General features: G+C 41.5%; 2 protein-coding genes across 3 annotated transcripts; both read left to right on the top strand.

Annotated features, from left to right (window-relative positions):
* The first annotated feature begins 14 nt into the window (after positions 1 to 14).
* Positions 15 to 12,093, top strand: golt1ba (golgi transport 1Ba). 2 transcript variants are annotated; one of them, XM_015953095.3, is made up of 6 exons: positions 15 to 199; positions 447 to 538; positions 968 to 1,146; positions 1,404 to 1,485; positions 1,754 to 1,788; positions 9,935 to 12,093. In XM_015953095.3, the coding sequence occupies exons 1-5, from the start codon at positions 175 to 177 to the stop codon at positions 1,760 to 1,762; spliced, it is 387 nt and encodes a 128-aa protein (XP_015808581.1). In that variant the 5' UTR covers positions 15 to 174; the 3' UTR covers positions 1,763 to 1,788; positions 9,935 to 12,093. The 2 variants fall into 2 exon arrangements, with proteins under 2 accessions (XP_015808581.1, XP_015808572.1); XM_015953086.3 differs by lacking the exon at positions 1,754 to 1,788 and having other exon boundaries at positions 16 to 199.
* Positions 12,094 to 14,731: 2,638 nt separating this feature from the next.
* Positions 14,732 to 17,599, top strand: spx (spexin hormone). Its single transcript, XM_015953122.3, has 6 exons — positions 14,732 to 14,805; positions 15,258 to 15,341; positions 15,445 to 15,502; positions 15,650 to 15,712; positions 15,791 to 15,877; positions 17,275 to 17,599. The coding sequence occupies exons 1-6, from the start codon at positions 14,800 to 14,802 to the stop codon at positions 17,337 to 17,339; spliced, it is 363 nt and encodes a 120-aa protein (XP_015808608.1). The 5' UTR covers positions 14,732 to 14,799; the 3' UTR covers positions 17,340 to 17,599.
* The last annotated feature ends 1,868 nt before the right edge of the window (positions 17,600 to 19,467 follow it).

Raw genomic sequence — 19,467 nt, 5'->3', positions numbered from 1 at the left:
TGTTCCAGGGCCCCGGAAGTTTAAATGCCACGAAGGAGTGTTTCCGGAAGACGTGGCTGTTGATTCAGTGGAACCTGTCATCTGCAGAACTGTCATCTAAAACCTACATTGAGACCATTAGAAGATTTATTTAAACTTTTCCTACTTGTTTTTCTTTTCCCTTCTGTCGTTAAGATGATTTCGCTAACGGACTCCCAAAGTAAGACCTGTTGTTTAACAACAGCTGTATTCAAACCGGCGTTCCCCTAGCTTTAGCTCTAGTTAAACTTGTGTATGTGGTGGCGCTAGCAGCTGTGCTTCTATGACTTACGCTAGCCAATTATTAAACAATAAAACTCATCCAGAGCCATTATTGTTATCTCTGAAGCTAATTGTTAGTTGTTGTTTTTTTCTCTCGCGAGAATTGATAAAAGAGTGGATGAGTGATATTCTGTTTGTGTCCACAGAGATTGGGATGGGATTAACAGGCTTCGGTGTGTTTTTCCTGTTCTTTGGGATGATCCTTTTCTTTGACAAGGCACTGCTGGCTATCGGGAATGTGAGTATTGTTTATCATCATGTGTGCTACTGATTACATGATTATATATTGATGTTACCTCAGTGGCATACAGATTTGATGAAAACAAATGAATGTACTCATTTCTAAGGTTTGATAGCAAGACACAGGATTTTAGATCCTTCATTCTTCATTAATAAACCTGCTGATCTCTAAGGAACCGGGACTCTGGGCAAAAAAAGGACTTTAACTATATTTGTTCAGTCAGAATTTTGACCTGAAAAACATTGAAACACAACTAACGTGATTACCTGATATGTAGAATTTAATTTGTAGTAAAATCCTAGTGTTGTAAAATGGAACCTTGCTCCAAAACTCAGGAGCAGAATTACAACAGAATTAAGTGGGAGTCCAGACCAAAAACTGCTGTGATGAGATCTTCAGTGACCGAATCATCTGCTTCCTCCATAGATCCTGTTTGTCGCTGGACTCGCTTTCGTCATCGGGTTGGAGAGGACTTTCCGATTCTTCTTTCAGAAGCACAAGATGAAAGCCACCAGTTTCTTCCTGGGAGGGATTTTTGTGGTGCTCATTGGTTGGCCTATCATCGGAGTCTTGCTGGAGATATATGGGTTTTTTCTTTTATTCAGGTATTTTTTTAGAAGAACGGCTTGAATTCCTGTCTTGTTTTTGAATGCCTTTAGCCTGTGTCCGTTATAGAGCTTTGAAATGTAGAGACAGAAGAGCTAAACAGCTATAAAGCTACCATTTTTAAACATCAGATCTTAATTTGAAATGCTGACATAACAGCTTGCAGGGGATTTCTATTCTTTTAAGTAACGAAAGAACTTAACATTTTTAAATGTCAGAAGTTTTTGTCTTACTCTCTTCCTGTCTTCACTTGCAGGGGTTTCTTTCCTGTTGTTGTGGGCTTTATCAGAAGAATACCTGTTCTTGGCTCCATCCTAAACCTGCCCTTCATCAGTGCAGTGAGTATCACCCAAAGACCCTCTGCACTGATCGCATGCATCGCCTTTATCAAACACCTGAGCCACAGCAGGTGTACAGACTGCCCCAGTCCAGTGATTGTCCTGTTAGCTTACTAACATGTCCACCTTCAGGCTAAAGCTAGAGAGCAGTGGTTAAAAACCAACTCCATGAGAGACTTCATACACTTGGCTGATGAATCTGCTCCTGCTGTGAAGGAAGCATTGTTTAGAATTGAATTTGTCTCTGTCTGTTTCCACTATCTTAAAGTCTCCGTAAGGCTCTGAGGACATTCAGCAGTAGTGGTCAGTCACTGTTAATTTTTCCCTGCATGCAACATGTCTGGTGGGTCGGTAATCACAGGACGGGGTCTCGTAGCTAACGGGAAGCTCCAACCGCTTCACTTGGAAGTTTACAACCTCATCATGGACATGAATGACTTCAAAATGAAAATATTATGTTTGGAGGGTAGCTAAAAGATTTCAACCCAAACTTGGATGAGTTTATCTTTCAAGCTTGCATGAGACTGACATAAGACATGACTGTCATTCAAACACATTAAGACTCTCACAGACCCTCAGGCGTCCTGATCAGGGCGAAGAAGCACTTCTGTCCTCCTGAATCTGACCTTTGACTCTCAGTGAAGGCCTCATTCAGATGGGGTGAAGCTGCTCAAGGACAGACTGATGCTTCATTGGCAGAGCAGTTTGTCTCCCACCCATTGTGAGGTCACACAGCTCTGCTGGGTTCCTGACCTGCTCCTACAGTAGGTCAAAAACGTTCATGTCCACGAAGACAAAGTAAAGTTCTCATCTGAGCTGCTGCTTTATCATTTAATCAGACTTTCAGGGCACACACCACAGCCACGCCAGAAATCAAGAGAATTCAAGAGGGGGGTTCATTCATCAGTGAGCTTAGTCAGGAGGATTTCCTATGAAGCTGCACTTCCTCATGAGCACCATAGCTGTTTGTCCACACGCTAGCTGTCATGTAGTAGTGTTTACCCAAACCCTAACAAAGTATATATAAGTATCTTCAAGGTGTGGAATGCTGAAAAAACATTTTTTAATTCTCATTTCTGATTATTATCGGTCACTTTGAGTTCTTCATGCAGGCTGAACATGAAAATAGTCTCCTACACCTATCTTCTGCATTAGCTTCTGGTGGAGAATAGATTTTTTGTTTATGGTTTAGTGTCCAGGAAACAGCAGAGAATGTCTCAACTGGTATAAGCTAACCATTAGCATTAGCAACTCCACCACACTGCAGAACTCCTACAGGCTTGTGTTCAGATTCAGATTTCAGATTTATTGGCCAAGTAAAATTACATTTACAAGGAATTTGTCTTCGGTAGATGTTCGCTCTCTAAAACATACAACAACCACAATAAATGAGAATAAAAATACCTAAAAACACATAAGAACATGTATACCCACACACATGTTCATTTACACACACACCTATATACATATTTACATACCCACACACACACGCACACACGCACACACACACACACACATATCCATAAGCATACTGATTAAGTATTAAAAACTATAGTAAAAGGATGGTAAAAGAATCTACAGATTCAGGAGAGAAATGGCTGAAGGAAAGAAACTGTTCTTGTGTCTGGTAGTTTTTGTGTACAGCGATCTATAGCGTCTGCCAGATGGGAGGAGATGGAAGAGAGTAGAAGCAGGATGTGTGGCATCTTGGACAATATTCTCTGCCTTTTTCCTGGTCCTGCTGATGTACAGTTCCTGGACAGAGGGCAGTTGGGCACCAATGATTTTTCCTGCTGTTTTAATAATACGCTGTAGTCTGCATTTGTCCATTTTTGTGGCTGACCCAAACCAGACAGTGATGGATGAGCAAAGTATGGATTCGACTGCAGCAGTATAGAAGATGATCAGCAGCTCTTGTGGTAGGCCATACTTCCTTAGTTGCCGTAAGAAATACATCCTCTGCTGAGCCTTTTTGAGGATGGAGTTGATGTTTGTTTCCCACTTCAGATCCCTGGAAATGATAGTTCCCAAGAACTTGAAGTCATGACCTATAGCCTGTTATTTGTGGAGATAAAACATCCGTGTTGCAAATCAAACTGAGTCAGTGATGGTCCCATTGCTGTTATCCAATCCGAGGCGAGATGTCTAAATATCAGGAAATAAGACCCCAAATCCTGTCGTCTGAAGCTCAGCTGAGATGTGGATAACTTGAGCCCCATTCCCACCTGTACCGGGTCGGCCCGGGCCGGGTAGCGTAGGTTGTTTACATATCTGGGTGGCCTGGAATTTTCCCGGGCCAACCAAGGCTCATTCTCGGCCCTCTTCCCGAGGGGTACTGCTTCAGGCCGACCAGGGCCAACACACCCACTGCTGACAAGAAATTCACACCTTCCATTAGAGCAAGCCTTTGATTGGTGGGTAGAGTCAGCCCATTCACACCTTCCATTAGAGCAAGCCTTTGATTGGTGGGTAGAGTCAGCCCATTCACACCTTCCATTAGAGCAAGCCTCTGATTGGTGGGTAGAATCAGCCCACATGGGCTTAAGACAAGGATGTGTGGAAACAACCGGGCCAGACTGGGGCCGACTGGGGCTACCCGGCCCGGGCCGACCCGGTACAGATGGGAATGGGGCTTTGTAGTTCCTGAAAATTGTGCACCAAGGACCCCCCAACACCAAGGCTCCATCTGCGTAAGATTAAATTACTCACTAATGTAATTAGTGCCTAAACAAGTTTAACAGTAATTTTAGAACAATCCAGTGAGTGACGGTTCATATTGTGTTGTTCTACATTTCCCCTGTAGCTGTCTAAAACAAGCCCATACGGCAAGCCATTTTAATATTTAATCACCAACACGTCTCTGTAATTCCTGTTCTACAAAGCAATAATATAATTTCTTTGTCCTAATAATATTCTTACTGATGAAATTTGAAAAGATATGAGAGTAGAAATTACATTTAAGTAATAATTAATAAAGATAAGAACAACCGCACTAGTAGGAATTTAGCGTCTTAATCCATTAAGATGTCTCCATCCTTTAGTGCTAACCCTGACCAGTTAACAGTTAAACCTTTTTGTATTTCTACAGAAATTCAAAAAAGGCTATTAGGCAAGTATAATCAAAGCTGTCGTTCACTGAAAAAACATTTTAATGATTATTTCTGATCATCAGTCACTCTAGAGTTTTTCATGCAGGCTGAACATGAAAATAGTCTCCTACACCTATCTCCTGCATTAGCTTCTGATAGAAAATAATAATAATAATAATAATAATAAGGCATTGAACTTATATAGCACTTTTCTAGACACCCAAAGACGCTTTCACACACTCTCACATTCACACACTGCTAGTGATGGTAAGCTACTTGTAGCCACAGCCGCCCTGGGGAGGTCTGACAGAGGCGAGGCTGCCATTTGGCGCCGTCGGCCCCTCTGACCACCACTAACACAGGCAAGTTGGGTGAAGTGTCTTGCCCAGGGACACAACAGCGGGATACCCCTGGCGGGAGCTGGAATCAAACCCATGACCCTCCGATCATGAGGCAACCCGCTCTACCACCTGAGCTACTGCTGCCCCACTGATTAGTGTGTTTTAACAATTTCAGACTCTGCATGACAGTTGTTAGGATAATAATATCATCTTGGCTTCAGCTATACAAAAATATTTAATAGAAGCTTAAAACAACGCGGAAATCACAATTTCTGATAGACAACCTGGCAAACTAAATTCAGGGTTAAATTTGTCATTCTCTTCTGTGGAAAATAGATGGTGAAACTCTAGGATTTGAAAAGACTGACAGATCTACATCACACTGACCCTTAACAATCATGGACTCTCCCATCTCGACTCACAACAGGGAAGGCTGTTGTTTTAGCGTCCAGGAAACAGCAGAGAATGTCTCTGCTAGTAGAAGCTAACGTTAGCATTAGTAGCTCTACCACACATCAGAACTCCTCCAGGCATGTGTTATTTTTATGTTGAGAGGCGCTATATAAAAGATTGTTTTCTTTCTTTCTTTTATTTGTGGTGGTAAAACATCAATATTGCAAATCAGTAGTAGAGTGAAAAGGAACAACAAATATTTCAGGGGTTCAAAACCTTTACAGAATGTAATCATGCCTTTTATCAATAATTTATAGACTGTGTGTGTGATTTATATGTGTTAATACAGATGTGAAATCAGTTCATGTAAAATAATTGTGGTAATCGTGAAACCGTGATTATTTCTCAGACTATGATCGTACCAACAACATCTGCACTGCTCACAAAAATTAAAGGAACTTTTTAAAGAAACACATTAGATACATCAGATCTCAATATGAAGTTGGATATCTATGCAAATAACGACAGGACAATGTCTTAGGAACAAAAGGATGCCAAGTCTTTTAATGGAAATAAAAGTTATCAGCCTACAGAGGTCTGAATTGTGTAGACACCCTAAAATCGGAGTGAAATGAAGATGTGGCAGGTTAGTCCATTATTTCAAAAACTTAATTTCTGCAACTCAAATTGCTTTTCAGTATCTTGTGTGGCCCCCACGAGCTTGTGTGCATGCTTGACAATGTCGGGGCATGCTCCTAATGAGACAACGGATGGTGTCTTGTGGCATTTCCTCCCAGATCTGTGTGAGGGCATCCCTGAGCTCTTGTACAGTCTGAGGAGCAACCTGGCGCCGCCTAATGGACCGAAACATCATGTCCCACAGATGTTCTATTGGGTTTAAGTCAGGGGATCATGAAGGCCATTCAATTGTTTCAGTTCCTTCATCCTCCAGGTACTTCCTGCATTCTCTTGCCACATGAGGCCGGGCATTGTCGTGCATTAGGAGAAAACCAGGACCTACTGCATCAGCGTAGGGTCTGACAAAGGGTTCAAGGATTTCGTCTCGATACCTTATGGCAGTCAGAGCACCATTTCCTAGGCAGTAGAGGTCTGTGCGTCCCTCCATGGATACGCCTCCCCAGACCATCACTGACCCACCACCAAACCTGTCATGTTGAACGACGTTGCAGGCAGCATAACGTTCTCCTTGTCTTCTCCAGACTTTCACGTCTATCACGGGCGCTCAGGGTGAACCTGCTCTTGTCTGTAAAAAGTACAGGGCGCCAGTGGTGGATTTGCCAATTCTGGTGTTCTGGAGCAAATGCCAGTCGAGCTCTACGGTGCTGGGCAGTGAGCACAGGGCCCAATACAGGACGTCCGGCCCTTAGGCCATCTTCATGAAGTCTATTCCTGATTGTTTGGGTAGAGACATTCACACCAGTGGCCCTCTGGAGGTCATTCTGTAGGGCACGAGCAGTGCTCAGCGTGTTCCGCCTTGCATAAAGGAGCAGGTATCGGTCCTGCTGATGGGTTGTGGACCTTCTACGGCCCTGTCCAGCTCTCCGAGAATAACCACCAGTCTCCTGAAATCTCCTCCGTGTTCTGGAGATTGTGCTGGGAGACGCATTAAACCTTCTTGCTGCAGCACGTGTGGATGTGCCATCCTGGAGAAGTTGGAACACCTGTGCAACTTCTGTAGGGTTAAGGAATCGCCTCATACTGCCAGGAGAGAGCCAAAACTAGCACGAGTGGAAAACCAGCCGAAAAAGATCAAGAGGGAGAAACTTGAAATGACCTCTACATGTTAAACCAGTCCTGTTTTGTGGGTTTTGTAATTGTTGCCACTTTAGTGCACCTGTCATTAAGTCCATGAACACCAATACAGCTGAAAGTGATTAGCAATGCCCTCAGCTGCTTAATCAACCAGGAAATTATCAGACAGGTTTAATTGATTTCATGCCAGGCCCAGTAAATAAATGTTCCTTTAGTTCTTGTGAGCAGTGTATAATCATTGCAGCCCTTTTCTATTCTGAACAATGTTCTATTAGCTTTCAGGAGTCTCTACATTCAGATTTTAGGGAATGTAGATTATGATTCTACCCTAATGCTTAATCAATTGCTATAACTAATAGCTGGTTAATAGCTAAGTAGTTAGTAGTTACATTGCTAATATCTAATAGCTACCTAGCTAATAACCACATAGCTAATGGCTACATAGCTAATAGCTGGTTAATAGCTAATAGCTATCCAGATAATCGCTACCTAGCTAATAGTGCATAGCTAATAGCTACCTGGCTAATACACAAAGGCTTGCTAGCTAATAGCAATAATTTACTAATTCTTTTTGAAAATCTCCAGTTTAAAGAATTGCACTGGTTTAGTTTCAGCTTCCTGAAGCCTCTTTGATCTGGATCAACACACTGAGCCTCCTGAGTGAGATTACCAAATGGTTGCATTAAGACCTCTTTAGTACAGACTCTGTAGAGTTCTTGTTAAATTGATGAACTGAAAGTTTGTGAAGCACTTTGCTGTTTTCATTTAAATTCATTAGTTTTCTTAGAAGGTTTGTACATTTAGAATAGAGGATTGAATTCAGGTTAATTATGGTTGAGTTCGATTAGAAAAGCTTGATACCACTTCATTGTACTGTGTTGTTGGAGGATGGTATGATGGATTGTTTAAAGCAGTGGTTCCCAAACTTATTTAGCCGCGCACCCCCTTCTATGTCCCAACCATGTCGACGCACCCCCCCCCCCCCACATCGGGGCATGGCTCTATATATACATACATATATATATGTATATATATATATATATATATATATTATCAGATGTCAAGCTAAACAGACAGGGTTAAAAAAATTCCCCATCACTTTCATTTTTTAAATAGTAAATAATAAACATTCGATACCATTACAATTTCCTTTGATTTCATTTTAAATAAATATTTGGAGTGCCCAGGTAGCACATAAACAATGCAATTTAACGGTTTTCTTAAAGTAGGAACGTTTAACCTGTGCGGCCAGAGCGCTCTCCTTCCTTCTGCTCTGCGTAAACCTGAGCTGATCACCTACTTGTGCGTAATCAAATGTCTATAGGGGACAAGATATAGCCATGATGTTCACTTTTACCTCAGACCGACTTATTGCTGTTTTATGGTGTGGCTGAATCTGCGATCCGCTGCTACGCGGACTGGAACAACAAATGGTGCAGTAACAGGCGTTGTGGTCAGGTTCATGAGGAGTCACTGGCTGGAGCGGACCCGACTTTAATACGTCATCCCAAAATAGAAGCTAATATCTTAATTTGACCTTGAATGAAAAATAACCTCTTAAAAGTTGTTATCACGGTGGAGACAGCGTTCATTTCTGCCTTCAGTCTGACGGCGCGCCGGAGTTAAAGCAGCGTGCGTGCTTATTGAATCTGTGTGTGCGCGCGTGCGCGCGGCACAGCCGCTCAAGTCACCGCGTCTCGTTATTTGGCGCTATTTGAACTTCTGCCCAGCCCAGATGTGCTCACATGTGCACCCGTGAGCCGTGGTTCCGCTGGAACACGTCTGACCTCTGACAGACGCACTCTGAACTTCAGATCTTCAGCGCGCTGTTAATAGCCTGAATGGGAATCATTTCTTGTTATTTAGTTACGTCCACAATGTTCTGTGTGTGAGGTTTACAATGTCAGAACACCTGCATGAGACAGGTGTTAATTACAATCTGCCAGAATGACTCGCCACCTTCAGATTTCTCCAACACCGTTAAAAATGATCAAATACGGAACATATCGGCGTGCGCAGGCCAGAGTGCAGAAGCTCGACGCATTGTTATTATGAAGCTAGGGCACATGTGGAGGACACACGCGCGCAAAAATATACTTGTTTTCAATTACATTTATTGGGCCCAGTTACTTTTTCTTTGGCCCACCCACAAATGAGTTTCTACAATAATGGTGACATATGACAGACTTCTCTGAGCTCCGCAGCCATTACACTTTTCACCCCGCGCACCCCCTAGCGGCAGCTTGCGCACCCCTGGGGGTGCGCGCACCACACTTTGGGAATCCCTGGTTTAAAGTGTAAAAGCTGGAAAAAACAAACAAAAAGGATGAACACATATGAACACCAACCAGTAAATGTCCTTATGGTCCTTATGTGAAAGTTATGACTTAAAATAAAACATTTCAGCTTAATAAGTGTGTTCTGTAATAGTCCAAGTCATTCTTGCTAGAACCACCACAGTCTCTGGCCCAAGCTGAGCTCGTTCTGACTTCTGTCCAACATTTTGGACCCATAGGTCCTCACATCAGGGCAGCCTCCTAACACCTAAAGCGCCATGCCTGCTATTAAAACACTGGATCACAGATGTCTGTGTTTGGAATTAAAAAGTAAAAAAGATCTTTGCTCAGTCCTGTTGACCAATTGCCACAGAGCCTGAGCCCGCTGCCTGAATGTGGCGGTTCTGATCCTGTCCTGTGGTGTGTCCCCTCCTGTTGTGCATGTGTTACTTTAAACATGCTGCAGCTAACGTCCAGCTAGCACGTTAATCACACTTGCATCTTTGTTCACCCTGCCATGCTCTAAACCAGATAATCGTGAATATAACGGTTGATTTGCTTGTGTTTTCTTTTGCAGTATGTGGACAAAGTGGGTGAGAGCAACTCGATGGTATAACAGAGACTTTTGTCCAGGAGAGACTGATTGAGTTCACCTGGCCTCCGCGGCTCTGAGTTAAGACACAGGTCTCTCTCTCCAGCAGGCAGACAGTTTCTGTCTCTAGCCTCATCGCACCACCACCTGGAGCTTTCTCAGTGTCTTTCCCCCCCCCCATTCCCTAAAGGTTGGACTCACTGAGGTCACTACGGTAAATATTCAGATGCTTTGATCCTATCCTTCAGCGTTTCTGCATGACAGAGACTCCAGGCTTCGGCCGTGCTGACATCGATGACCTTACGTGTGTGGAACAGACAGAAGTGCCCTCCTCCCACACACAGACCTCCATCCTGAAGTTGCCATGAACTTTTTATGCCAGTGCTTTAACTTTATCTGCATTTTGTCTTATTGCAATTATTTTATGACACTTTTGTTGTTTGTCTTTATTCTACCAGATATCTGCCCTGTTGATTGGCTAAGATAGCTTCAGTATAAATTATTTTTAAATGATTAATGCTTCAAGTTATTTCATGTCACTATTTGTTGTGTTTGTCACCAAACTAGTAAAGGTGTGTTATGGGGAAGTGAATCAGGTGTAGAAAGATGTGTAAAGCTTACATGAAGTTAGCCGACAAACTGAAATTAAAGCCTCCTGGAACAGTTAGCCAGCAGGGACCCAGCCAGTTAGTTAGTTGCTGTCAGGGTCTCTGGGCTACAGCGGGTGTGGACAACACGTTAAGTGTCCACGAGGAGATCACAAAACTTATCCGTTTCCTCTGGTGAGTTTTTAACATGCTCCAAAACAAATTTTTTTGTCACCTCTCTGAGTCTGATGGTAGAGAAGTATGGCCCAACCAGACATAAAACTTGTTGCAAATGCATTGCAGAAACCAGTTCAATGGGTTGACACTGGAAAAACTTGTGATTTCTCTCAATTTTATGCCTTCTGAGTTTGTATTACACTGGGATGTGGCCATGTGGAGAAAATCTGCTTTCAGATGGAATCGCCCTGAATTAGCAAACGCTGACATTAGTCCAGCTTTTGTCGTCACTGATGGAAACCAGACTGAGACAGACTCCAGACCTGTTCTAGGTGCTCACGACTGATTATGTTGAGCAAATTCGTCTCATTGTTTAAATGTCAGTCGACCCGGAATAAAACTGAATGCCCGTGAACATGTTGAAACCTCTTTTCTGAATGTGGTTTGTCTTCACCAGTCAGCCCAGTCTGATACTGGTTTTAATGCTTTTTTAAGTTACACCTACTACTCGCCTGTCTCATAAGTTTTTCTTTTTGTAAAAAGGTTTGCACTTTGTCTAAACATTCATTTATTTGTGTTTCTAGTCAAGCAGACTCCAGCTGTCAGAATTTATAAGGGATCAAATGAAGGATCACTAACATATTGAGGACTGTGGTTTAAATATGGTGATAACAGCACAGAGAACCCTTAGGATATGCGTTTTACTTTGTGAAATAGATTAAATATGAAATTATTGGGAATTTAAGAAGTGAAAGTACTTTAACTGAATTTCCAGAAAAGAACCAGAATGTGTTGCTGTTTGTTCTTTTATCTGACTCTCTGAGACCTGAACGTCCTCTTCATCAGTCTGGTTCCTCTTCCTCATCCAGCTGCTCTGCAGGATGGAGCCTGGGAGTTCAGGTTCCACCAGAACTGTTCTATTGGACTGTCTAGACTGTTTTCTGGTACTGAACTCTTCTGTAGACTGATGAATCTTCATCCTGACTTCATCATCATCAAACCTGCTTTCAGCTGATGGTTTGAGGGCCAGAACCAAACTAAGTGCAGATCAGACTAGACTGGTTCTCCTCGGTCCACTAGAACCTGGTTTTCTCTTCCATAGATTGCCTTTTTTTTTTGTTTTTGTTTTGTTTTTTTGTACAGAACCTTCTGGTTCCAGTTGGTCCAGCATCATCCTTGCTGGTTTTGTATCTTAGGAACTGGACTGGCTTTAAGATTCAGTTGATGCGTTCTGAGTTTTTGTTTCCTGTCAGGCGCAGCTTTAGACTTGATGATGGTTTCAGTTCCTCTCTGATTTAAATGCATTTTATTTCTAACCTTTTGCTTGGTTAGAACCAGAAGCTGAGGTTTGTGTCTGTTATTAAAGCATCCTCGTTCTCAGGTGATTTCTTTATTTTACTCATTCAGCTGGACATCTGTGAGAATAGAACATAGTTGTTTTTCTAACCCACCACGGGGTGGCAGGCTAGGAGAAAACCACATACATCATTAAATTCAGATATATAAGAAATTAAATACTTCTCATCTGATCTAAAACTAAAGACAGCTAACTCACTGTGTCATTATTTACTAAACGTTAAGATGATGTGATAAAAAGAACACATGAAAAGATTTAAGATCAGATTAGTGAACTAGTAGAAGAAGAAGAAAATTTCATTTCTATAGCGCCTCTCAAGATAAAAATCATGAGGCGCTTCACAAAAACAAAATATAAAAAATAATTTGGAAATGTATTAAAAAAATATATTTAAAATGAGCAAAAAATTGACAGTTGTGATTAAAAAATGTTAATAAAGAGAGAGAGTGAATAGGAAAGAGGGAAATCAGTGGATCCCGAGGAATGTGGAATAGGTGGGGAGAGCAGAACAAGGAGAGGGTGATGAAGGTCACACCAAAACCAGCCTGAACAGGTGAGTCTTCAGCTGCTTTTTAAAGGAGACCACTGAGTCCACTGATCTCAGTGTCAGAGGGAGAGAGTTCCAGAGTCTGGGGGCCACAGCAGCAAATGATCTATCACCTTTGGTCTTTAGCCTGGTGCGCTGCACAACCAGTAGGCTTTGATCGCTGGACCTCAGGGACCTGCTGGGGGTGTAGGGACTAAGAAGATCACCAATGTAAGATGGTGCTTGTCCATGTAAGGCCCTATAGACCAGAACCAGGATCTTGAAATGAACCCTGAAGTTGACTGGCAGCCAGTGAAGCTGGAGGAGAAGCGGGGTGATGTGGATGTGTTTGGAGGACTTGGTCAGAAGCCGAGCACAGGCATTCTGAACCACCTGTAGACGGTTCAGGGAGGTTCTGCTCAGACACGTGAAAAGAGAGTTACAGTAGTCTAAGCGTGAGGAGATGAAGGTGTGGAGAACTGTCTCAAGTTCAGAGCGGGACAGAATGGGACTCAGCTTAGCAATGTTCCTGAGGTGGAAGAAGGAAGAGCGAACAAGTGAACTGACATGAGAATCCAGGGTGAGAGCTGGGTCAAAGGTCACGCCAAGATTCCTGACAGAAGGTTTGGTGTGAGAAGCAAGCTGACCAAGAGAGTCTCTGACTTTGGGAACCAGCTTGTCTGGAGCACAGATGAGGATCTCTAGTAATCACGTGAACTTTAGTCTCTGAGTGAACACAGCTGAGGATCTTAACTGAGTTGTCTTCCTGTCCACATAAGAGGACAGCAAGAAGACAATGCCATCTTCTCCCACCTTGGTCTGATGAGCAATGTGGAGTAGATCCAGAGAAGGCAGGTCTCAAGAGATGCAGAATCAGGGGTTCAAAGGTCAGGTGGTACCAAGACTGAAGGTCAATAATCTAGAGCAGCTGTTACTGTCCATCATCTGGGAGGGGTTAAAAGTTCAAAGGGTTAACCTGTCTAGAGCACATTGCTCTGAGATAAAGATTTCACACAAGTTCAAAACATTTACATGGCTGGTGATCTTCCCTAAAGGGTCACCCTGAGGTCAGAAATAACAATGAACCCAATAGCTTTAGGTCAGACTCTACAAGCCTAAGTCAGCAGGTCAAAGGTTAATAAATCTCATCATCTCATACTGTAGGGGCCTAAATCAGACAGAGCAGTGTTACTGAGCGTTTCTTCTGCTGAAGTATCTGTTGGACCATCAGAAGGACTGAAAGTTTCTGCTTGATGCTCAGTTCTGATGTTTCTGTGTTTGGTGGTTCTGAAGTGATCTGCATGATGCTACACGCGTCAGCATGGGATCTCACTGCTTCCTGTCTCATTCACAGCAGGACTGTTTCATCCGCCAGGCTTCAGTGGTGCTAAAGTCTGGTGGGATGAGACCAGACCGTTCAGACACAGACCACATATGAAAGAGACCTGATTCTTCTGACTGTCACAATGAATCAGACCTAAGTCACCTCAGCCTTCAGAGCGAGTGGAGCCTTATTCCATCTGTGTTTGTTTCTGTTAAATAAATAAGATGATGGATCTGGTGGATGTTTCTGGAATCCAGGTTAGATCAGAACCATTTGGAGCTGTCTGGGGTCAACTCCATGATGGACCAGTTCAGGCTCTGTTGCTCCAGAAGCCAGACCTTAGTTTCATTTTCAGGCAAAAGTGAAACATAGAGGATCAGAATCTAGACTCCTGAGTTCAACCACGGTGGTCCTCAAAGTTCTAGCTAGAACCACCATTGGTACTGAGTCATAAAGTTTCTGGAACGGTCCAGCTTTCCTGGTTTCCTCCTCCAGTGAGCAGGACTTAAGTATCAGTTCTCGTGGAAGAGAAGCTGCAGCTCTTCTGATCACAACCATCCCTCAGACCTGGACCACATTTCATCCTAATGGCCTGCAGCTCCAGCAGGATGGGTTCTGAAAAACAACCCCGATGAGATCAGGACATGCGGCTTTAATCAGAAACATTTACACTGAACACTGATTGGCACTTCCATTCATTCCTTTTCCAATCATTTCATCAAACTGGCGTGACCTATCCACGCTGGCATCATGAAGGAGCGCTGATCTCCGAGGGTTCTCCGCCCCGGAGCGTATAAATACACGAGAACAATTCAGCAACGGTAACTAGCCTCATCCTCATACTGTTCTACCATCTGAGTCATCTGGACCTCTGGCACCATGAATGTAAGTACACATCATTTATCACTACACAGAAATGTTTGGCTAGTTATGGAGTTTTTATGGGGGTTGGTTTGTAAATTATTATACTTTAAAAGCTGGAAAACGTTTTTTTTTTTTTTCCAGAATTGCCTTGACCCTCTCAGGCTCAAAATAAGTTTTGAAAAAAGGACGAACAACTGAGTCCTTCAGGGGTACTTCTGAGTTTAAAATGCTCATAAAATACGTATGTGGAGTAACCAGGTAGGTAGGTTTTAACGTTGCAGATCTGCAGCGCCTGCCTCCAGAGGGTAAAATAAGATTTAATGTGAATTATTCCACTCATTAGAACAGAAGTAGTTACTACTCAGGTTCTCGTTCACAGACTGATTGATGTTAATCATTCCCAGGTGACTCTGGAATGTTTTGCCATGTTTATGCTGCTCCTGGGTTTTCTATTTGCTGGTTTTCTGATTCAGGGTCTGAGGAGCGTCCCGTTAATCCGCCTGCTCACTCTCCTGCTGCTGGCCGCGTTGATCTCTCAGTCATGGAGCACGCCCAAGGTCCTTCCCATCCCAAAACCATACATGGATCTCTCTCACAAAAGTAAAGAACTGGATCGTGAATCAGGAAAAATTATAGCTGCTGTTCTGTTTTCCTGCACAGGGCTCGTTCCAGCGCAGAAACTGGACCCCACAGGCCATGCTCTACCTGAAGGGCACACGTATGTTTCTGAAGCAACAGCATTCAAAATATTATCAAATCATAAAATTACATTTAGTGAAAAACAATGCTGGAACTTTTTATTTACCTATGTTGAATATAAAAGGCTTTAATTGTGAAGGAGATGACCCTGGCTTGTTTCTCCCAGAGGGCCGCAGGTTCATCTCTGAAGACCGGAAAGAAGGCAACGTTTATGACACGCTGCACTTAGGTACGGTCCCGATCAAGCTTCCTGTTTCAGTAGGGTTCTGGACTGACCGGTTCTGTGTGTGCCATCTGTTTTTGCCAGAGACCCGCAGTCAGAACACAGAGAAGCTGAGCGTAGACCAGGCTGCCGCCGTGCTGCTCAACTTCCTGCAACAGGCCCGAGAGGGAGGTGAGGTTCTGTGTGGTTCTGAACACGACCCAGAACCAGGATCTGGTTCTTGTAAAGGGACTTTAAAGGGAGTGTTGTAAATAATTAATCTATTATCTCAGACTAATAGAGTCTAACAGAGAACAGACTGCTGGGAATAAACAGTCTCTAAAAGGACTGATAGAAATCTGTTTTCTATTTAATCTGCAACTCATTTATTGGAACTCAAGAAACCTGTGTGGAAACAAGTTACAATAAAAACAGTGGACGTTTTCCATAAAACAAAATAAAAAATAAAAAATATTCTAATTGGAAAAGGAAAAATAAATGAATGTAATCTAGATATTTATGGGACATGTTGAGCTCTGACTGGATTTATTTATTTTATTTATTTATTGAGAACCTCATTAGCTCACACCATAGTGTGGAGCTATTCTTCCTGAGGTCTCTAAAGGTCCAAACTAATGGCCGTCCCAGCTCACAGCTGGTCCGCCCAGATCTGGGCTGTTGCTGTCATCCGGTTTATCTGATGTTTGTAAACCTTTACATCACATCAGTTTCACAGGGGAGTTCACTTTTTAACAAATCTTTCTTTTAGTTCTGAACTTTGGCAGAAAATATCCAATAAGTTCTACAGGTCTCAGAAATGTGGATTAATGATGATGTAAACTGGATTTGGGTCGATTATGATTCTTTATGACTGTTGTTGTAAACTGATGATGGTAAAGCAATGAAATAAAAATAAATTAAATTAATAGAATTTTTGAATTGAATTTGATGTTTTAAAGGAGCAGTGAGTAAGAATATAGTGAGATTTTTACAGTGAAAAAATCCCAAAAGAGTCTGATGTTGTTCTGAAACTGGCAAAAAGCTCCAGAGTTGTTTAAAGTGGTTGCAGTAACCATATTTTACCACAGGATGCCATTTTTACTTCATTTCTACATAAAGCACCTTTAAAGGAGAAAATGTGTTTCTTATCCTCTTGGTTAGCGGAAAGTTTTTTCTCCTGATAAAAAAAGTCATAAAAAGGTGTGTCCCACCTCTTTATTGGTTCAAATGAAACTAGCGCCACCTACAGGCTGGACTAAAAACCCAATCTGACCCAATCATCAGCTGGTTTCTCCTCTTCATCCCAGTAAGACAGTACTTAATTATTTATTAATTATTTTGGTTATGAACCGTCAAACCCATCATTACAACAACCCTTTTGAAGAATGGGAACTCTATTTCTCTGACCAGAGGCCGTTTGGGAAGTTAAAGCTAGAAAAGTTAATTTTTTATTTTTTTTTTACAGAAACAGACCTTACAAAGGCTGGAACATCCCAGTCGGTTTTCCTAACTGGACCTTGGACACCAGCGTCCTACTTCATCTCCTGAGTAACTCTGATGGTTTCACACTGATTTTCTTTGTCTTCCAGCTGATGAAAATCCAGATGAACTGTACTTCCGGGAGCTGCCAGTATGGAAGAGGGAATACTTCTGAAAACATCTAACGTTGTTTGGGTGTTTGTGTTGGTGTCGGCGAGACAAACTTCTCTGTAAAAAGGAAATTTGTGTTTGAAACAAGATGTTTCAATAAAAATCTGAACTGGCAGCACTTTAAACCCGAGGTCGTTGGAGTTGATCACAGAAGCATTTCACCACAAAAGAATCTGATTAACAATGTGAGCTTCAGAGACACTTTCATCCCTTTGGTGTGGCGTTCATCAGACCAGACTTTAGAGAATCTTCTGGGGGTGCTCCTGTCTTCTGGTGGACAGACTTTAACTCCAGTCTGGACAGACCTCTGCTCTGTTCGAGAATCAATCATTAGAGAAGATCTTAATTTATCTGTGAAACGTGTCTCTCAGGAGTCCCTCTTACATTCAATTCAATTTATTTATTTCATTCATTTTAAAAGAAAATTATTTTACACAAAATAATACAACTTGCACTGCTTAAATGAAAAGGAGCAGAAAATCTTTTACATAGTCTGCCCCACTCACACAAGTAAATAAATCATAACAATAAAATAAACTGTTAACTCATAAAATATAGGCAGCTGCCTAGCAACATGCCAAAAGTTTAACAGGTAAATTCCTCATTTTGCTGTTTCATTGTAGCACCTTATAACATCATCAAATTGCATTTCAAGAAATCAGGAGAAATAAAAATAAAAAACAAACAAAAATCCCAGATTAAACTATATACTTTCTTATCATACTATTTTTAAAAGACTCTCTAAACATTATAATTGATTTTACTTCTTTTATTTTGAATTCCAGTTTGTTCCATAAACCGACTCCATACACAGAAACACATCTCTCCAACACTTTGGTCCTAAACCTTGGTTTTATAAATATCGCACAGCCTTTTAAGTTATAACAATTCTGTCTCTTTTCAAATGTCATTTGGATATTTCTTGGTAGCATTTTCTTATGAGCTTTATAAACCACCTCTAATTCAGAATATTGTAATCAACTAGATCCCCAAATTTTAGCACTTTCAACTTAGCGAATGATGGAGCGGTTGGAGTTCTGTAACTACTTAATTCTTATGGCTCTTTTTGTAAAATCAAAACAGGGTTCGGGGATGTTTTGTATGTACCCCAAATTTCAATACAGTAAGTCATATATGGAACAAGCAGTGACTTATACAATAAGTATAATGCCTTTTTATTAAGAGAGTCGTTTTTCTTTTTGCAGTATTGCAATTGTTTTAGCTATTTTTGTTTTTATGCCATTTATATGTGGCTTCCATGTTAAATGTTCATTAATAATGACCCCTAAAAACTGAATTTCCCTCTCCCTTTCAATTGTAACATCTTCTAGACAGTAACATATCACTCTACTCCTCTTTTTACTCCACTGTTTCAGTTTTCATAATTCTATTTGAATTACTTCTTTTATATGTTCTATATTGTCACTTGCATAAAAAATGTAGTGTCATCTTCAAATAAAATACAATTAAACAATTGGGATACCTTTGTGATATCATTAATGTAGAGATTAAAAGTTTGGGACCTAAAACAGACCCCTGAGGCACTCCACATGAGATGTTGCAAGTGTCTGATTTTACATTATTTAACTGAGCATACTGTTGCCTATTCTTCAAGTAACTTGTGACCCAATGAAGTGCTGCTCCTCTGATAACGTACTTACTAAGTTTTTCACAAATACTGTTATGATCTATGGTGTCAAAAGCTTTCTTGAGATCTATAAAAATACTAACTGCATAGTTTTTCCTGTCTTTTTCGGTGGAGATTAATTTAATTAATTCCATTAATGCCACTGATGTTGATTGATTTGCCCTAAATCCAGACTGACTACTGCTCAAAATATTCAGATTTTCCAGGAATCCAGCCTGGCAACAAACATTTTTTTCCAGTAGTTCTGAGAATTGTGATAGCAGTGAAACCAGTCTATAATTTGTAAAGATATGCTTGTTTCCATTTTTACAAGGTGGGATTACTTTGTCCATTTTCATCTCATCAGGGAAGGCTCCTGTTGAAAATGATAAATTACATGTGTAAGAAAAGGGTTCTAAAACACAATATATGGTTTCCTTCACTAGTGACATGTCCAAGTCATCACAATCGACTGATCTTTTACTAGAATATATTTTTTACAATC

The sequence above is a fragment of the Nothobranchius furzeri genome, chromosome 1, assembly GCF_043380555.1.
Source record: "Nothobranchius furzeri strain GRZ-AD chromosome 1, NfurGRZ-RIMD1, whole genome shotgun sequence".
NCBI classification, from domain to species: domain Eukaryota; kingdom Metazoa; phylum Chordata; class Actinopteri; order Cyprinodontiformes; family Nothobranchiidae; genus Nothobranchius; species Nothobranchius furzeri.
The sequence above is the reverse complement of the archived record's forward strand: the minus strand, read 5'-3'. Positions and strand labels throughout refer to the sequence as shown.

Excerpts from the sequence above, each read along its gene's own strand:
- golt1ba (XM_015953086.3), top strand. The coding sequence starts at position 175 with ATGATTTCGCTAACGGACTCCCAAA. Across the intron at positions 1,147-1,403 it reads GGGTTTTTTCTTTTATTCAG|GGGTTTCTTTCCTGTTGTTG; the intron begins GTATTTTTTTAG and ends CTTCACTTGCAG. Across the intron at positions 1,486-9,934 it reads ACCTGCCCTTCATCAGTGCA|TATGTGGACAAAGTGGGTGA; the intron begins GTGAGTATCACC and ends TTTCTTTTGCAG.
- spx (XM_015953122.3), top strand. Across the intron at positions 15,342-15,444 it reads AGTCATGGAGCACGCCCAAG|GGCTCGTTCCAGCGCAGAAA; the intron begins GTCCTTCCCATC and ends TTTCCTGCACAG. Across the intron at positions 15,878-17,274 it reads GCAACAGGCCCGAGAGGGAG|CTGATGAAAATCCAGATGAA; the intron begins GTGAGGTTCTGT and ends TTTGTCTTCCAG.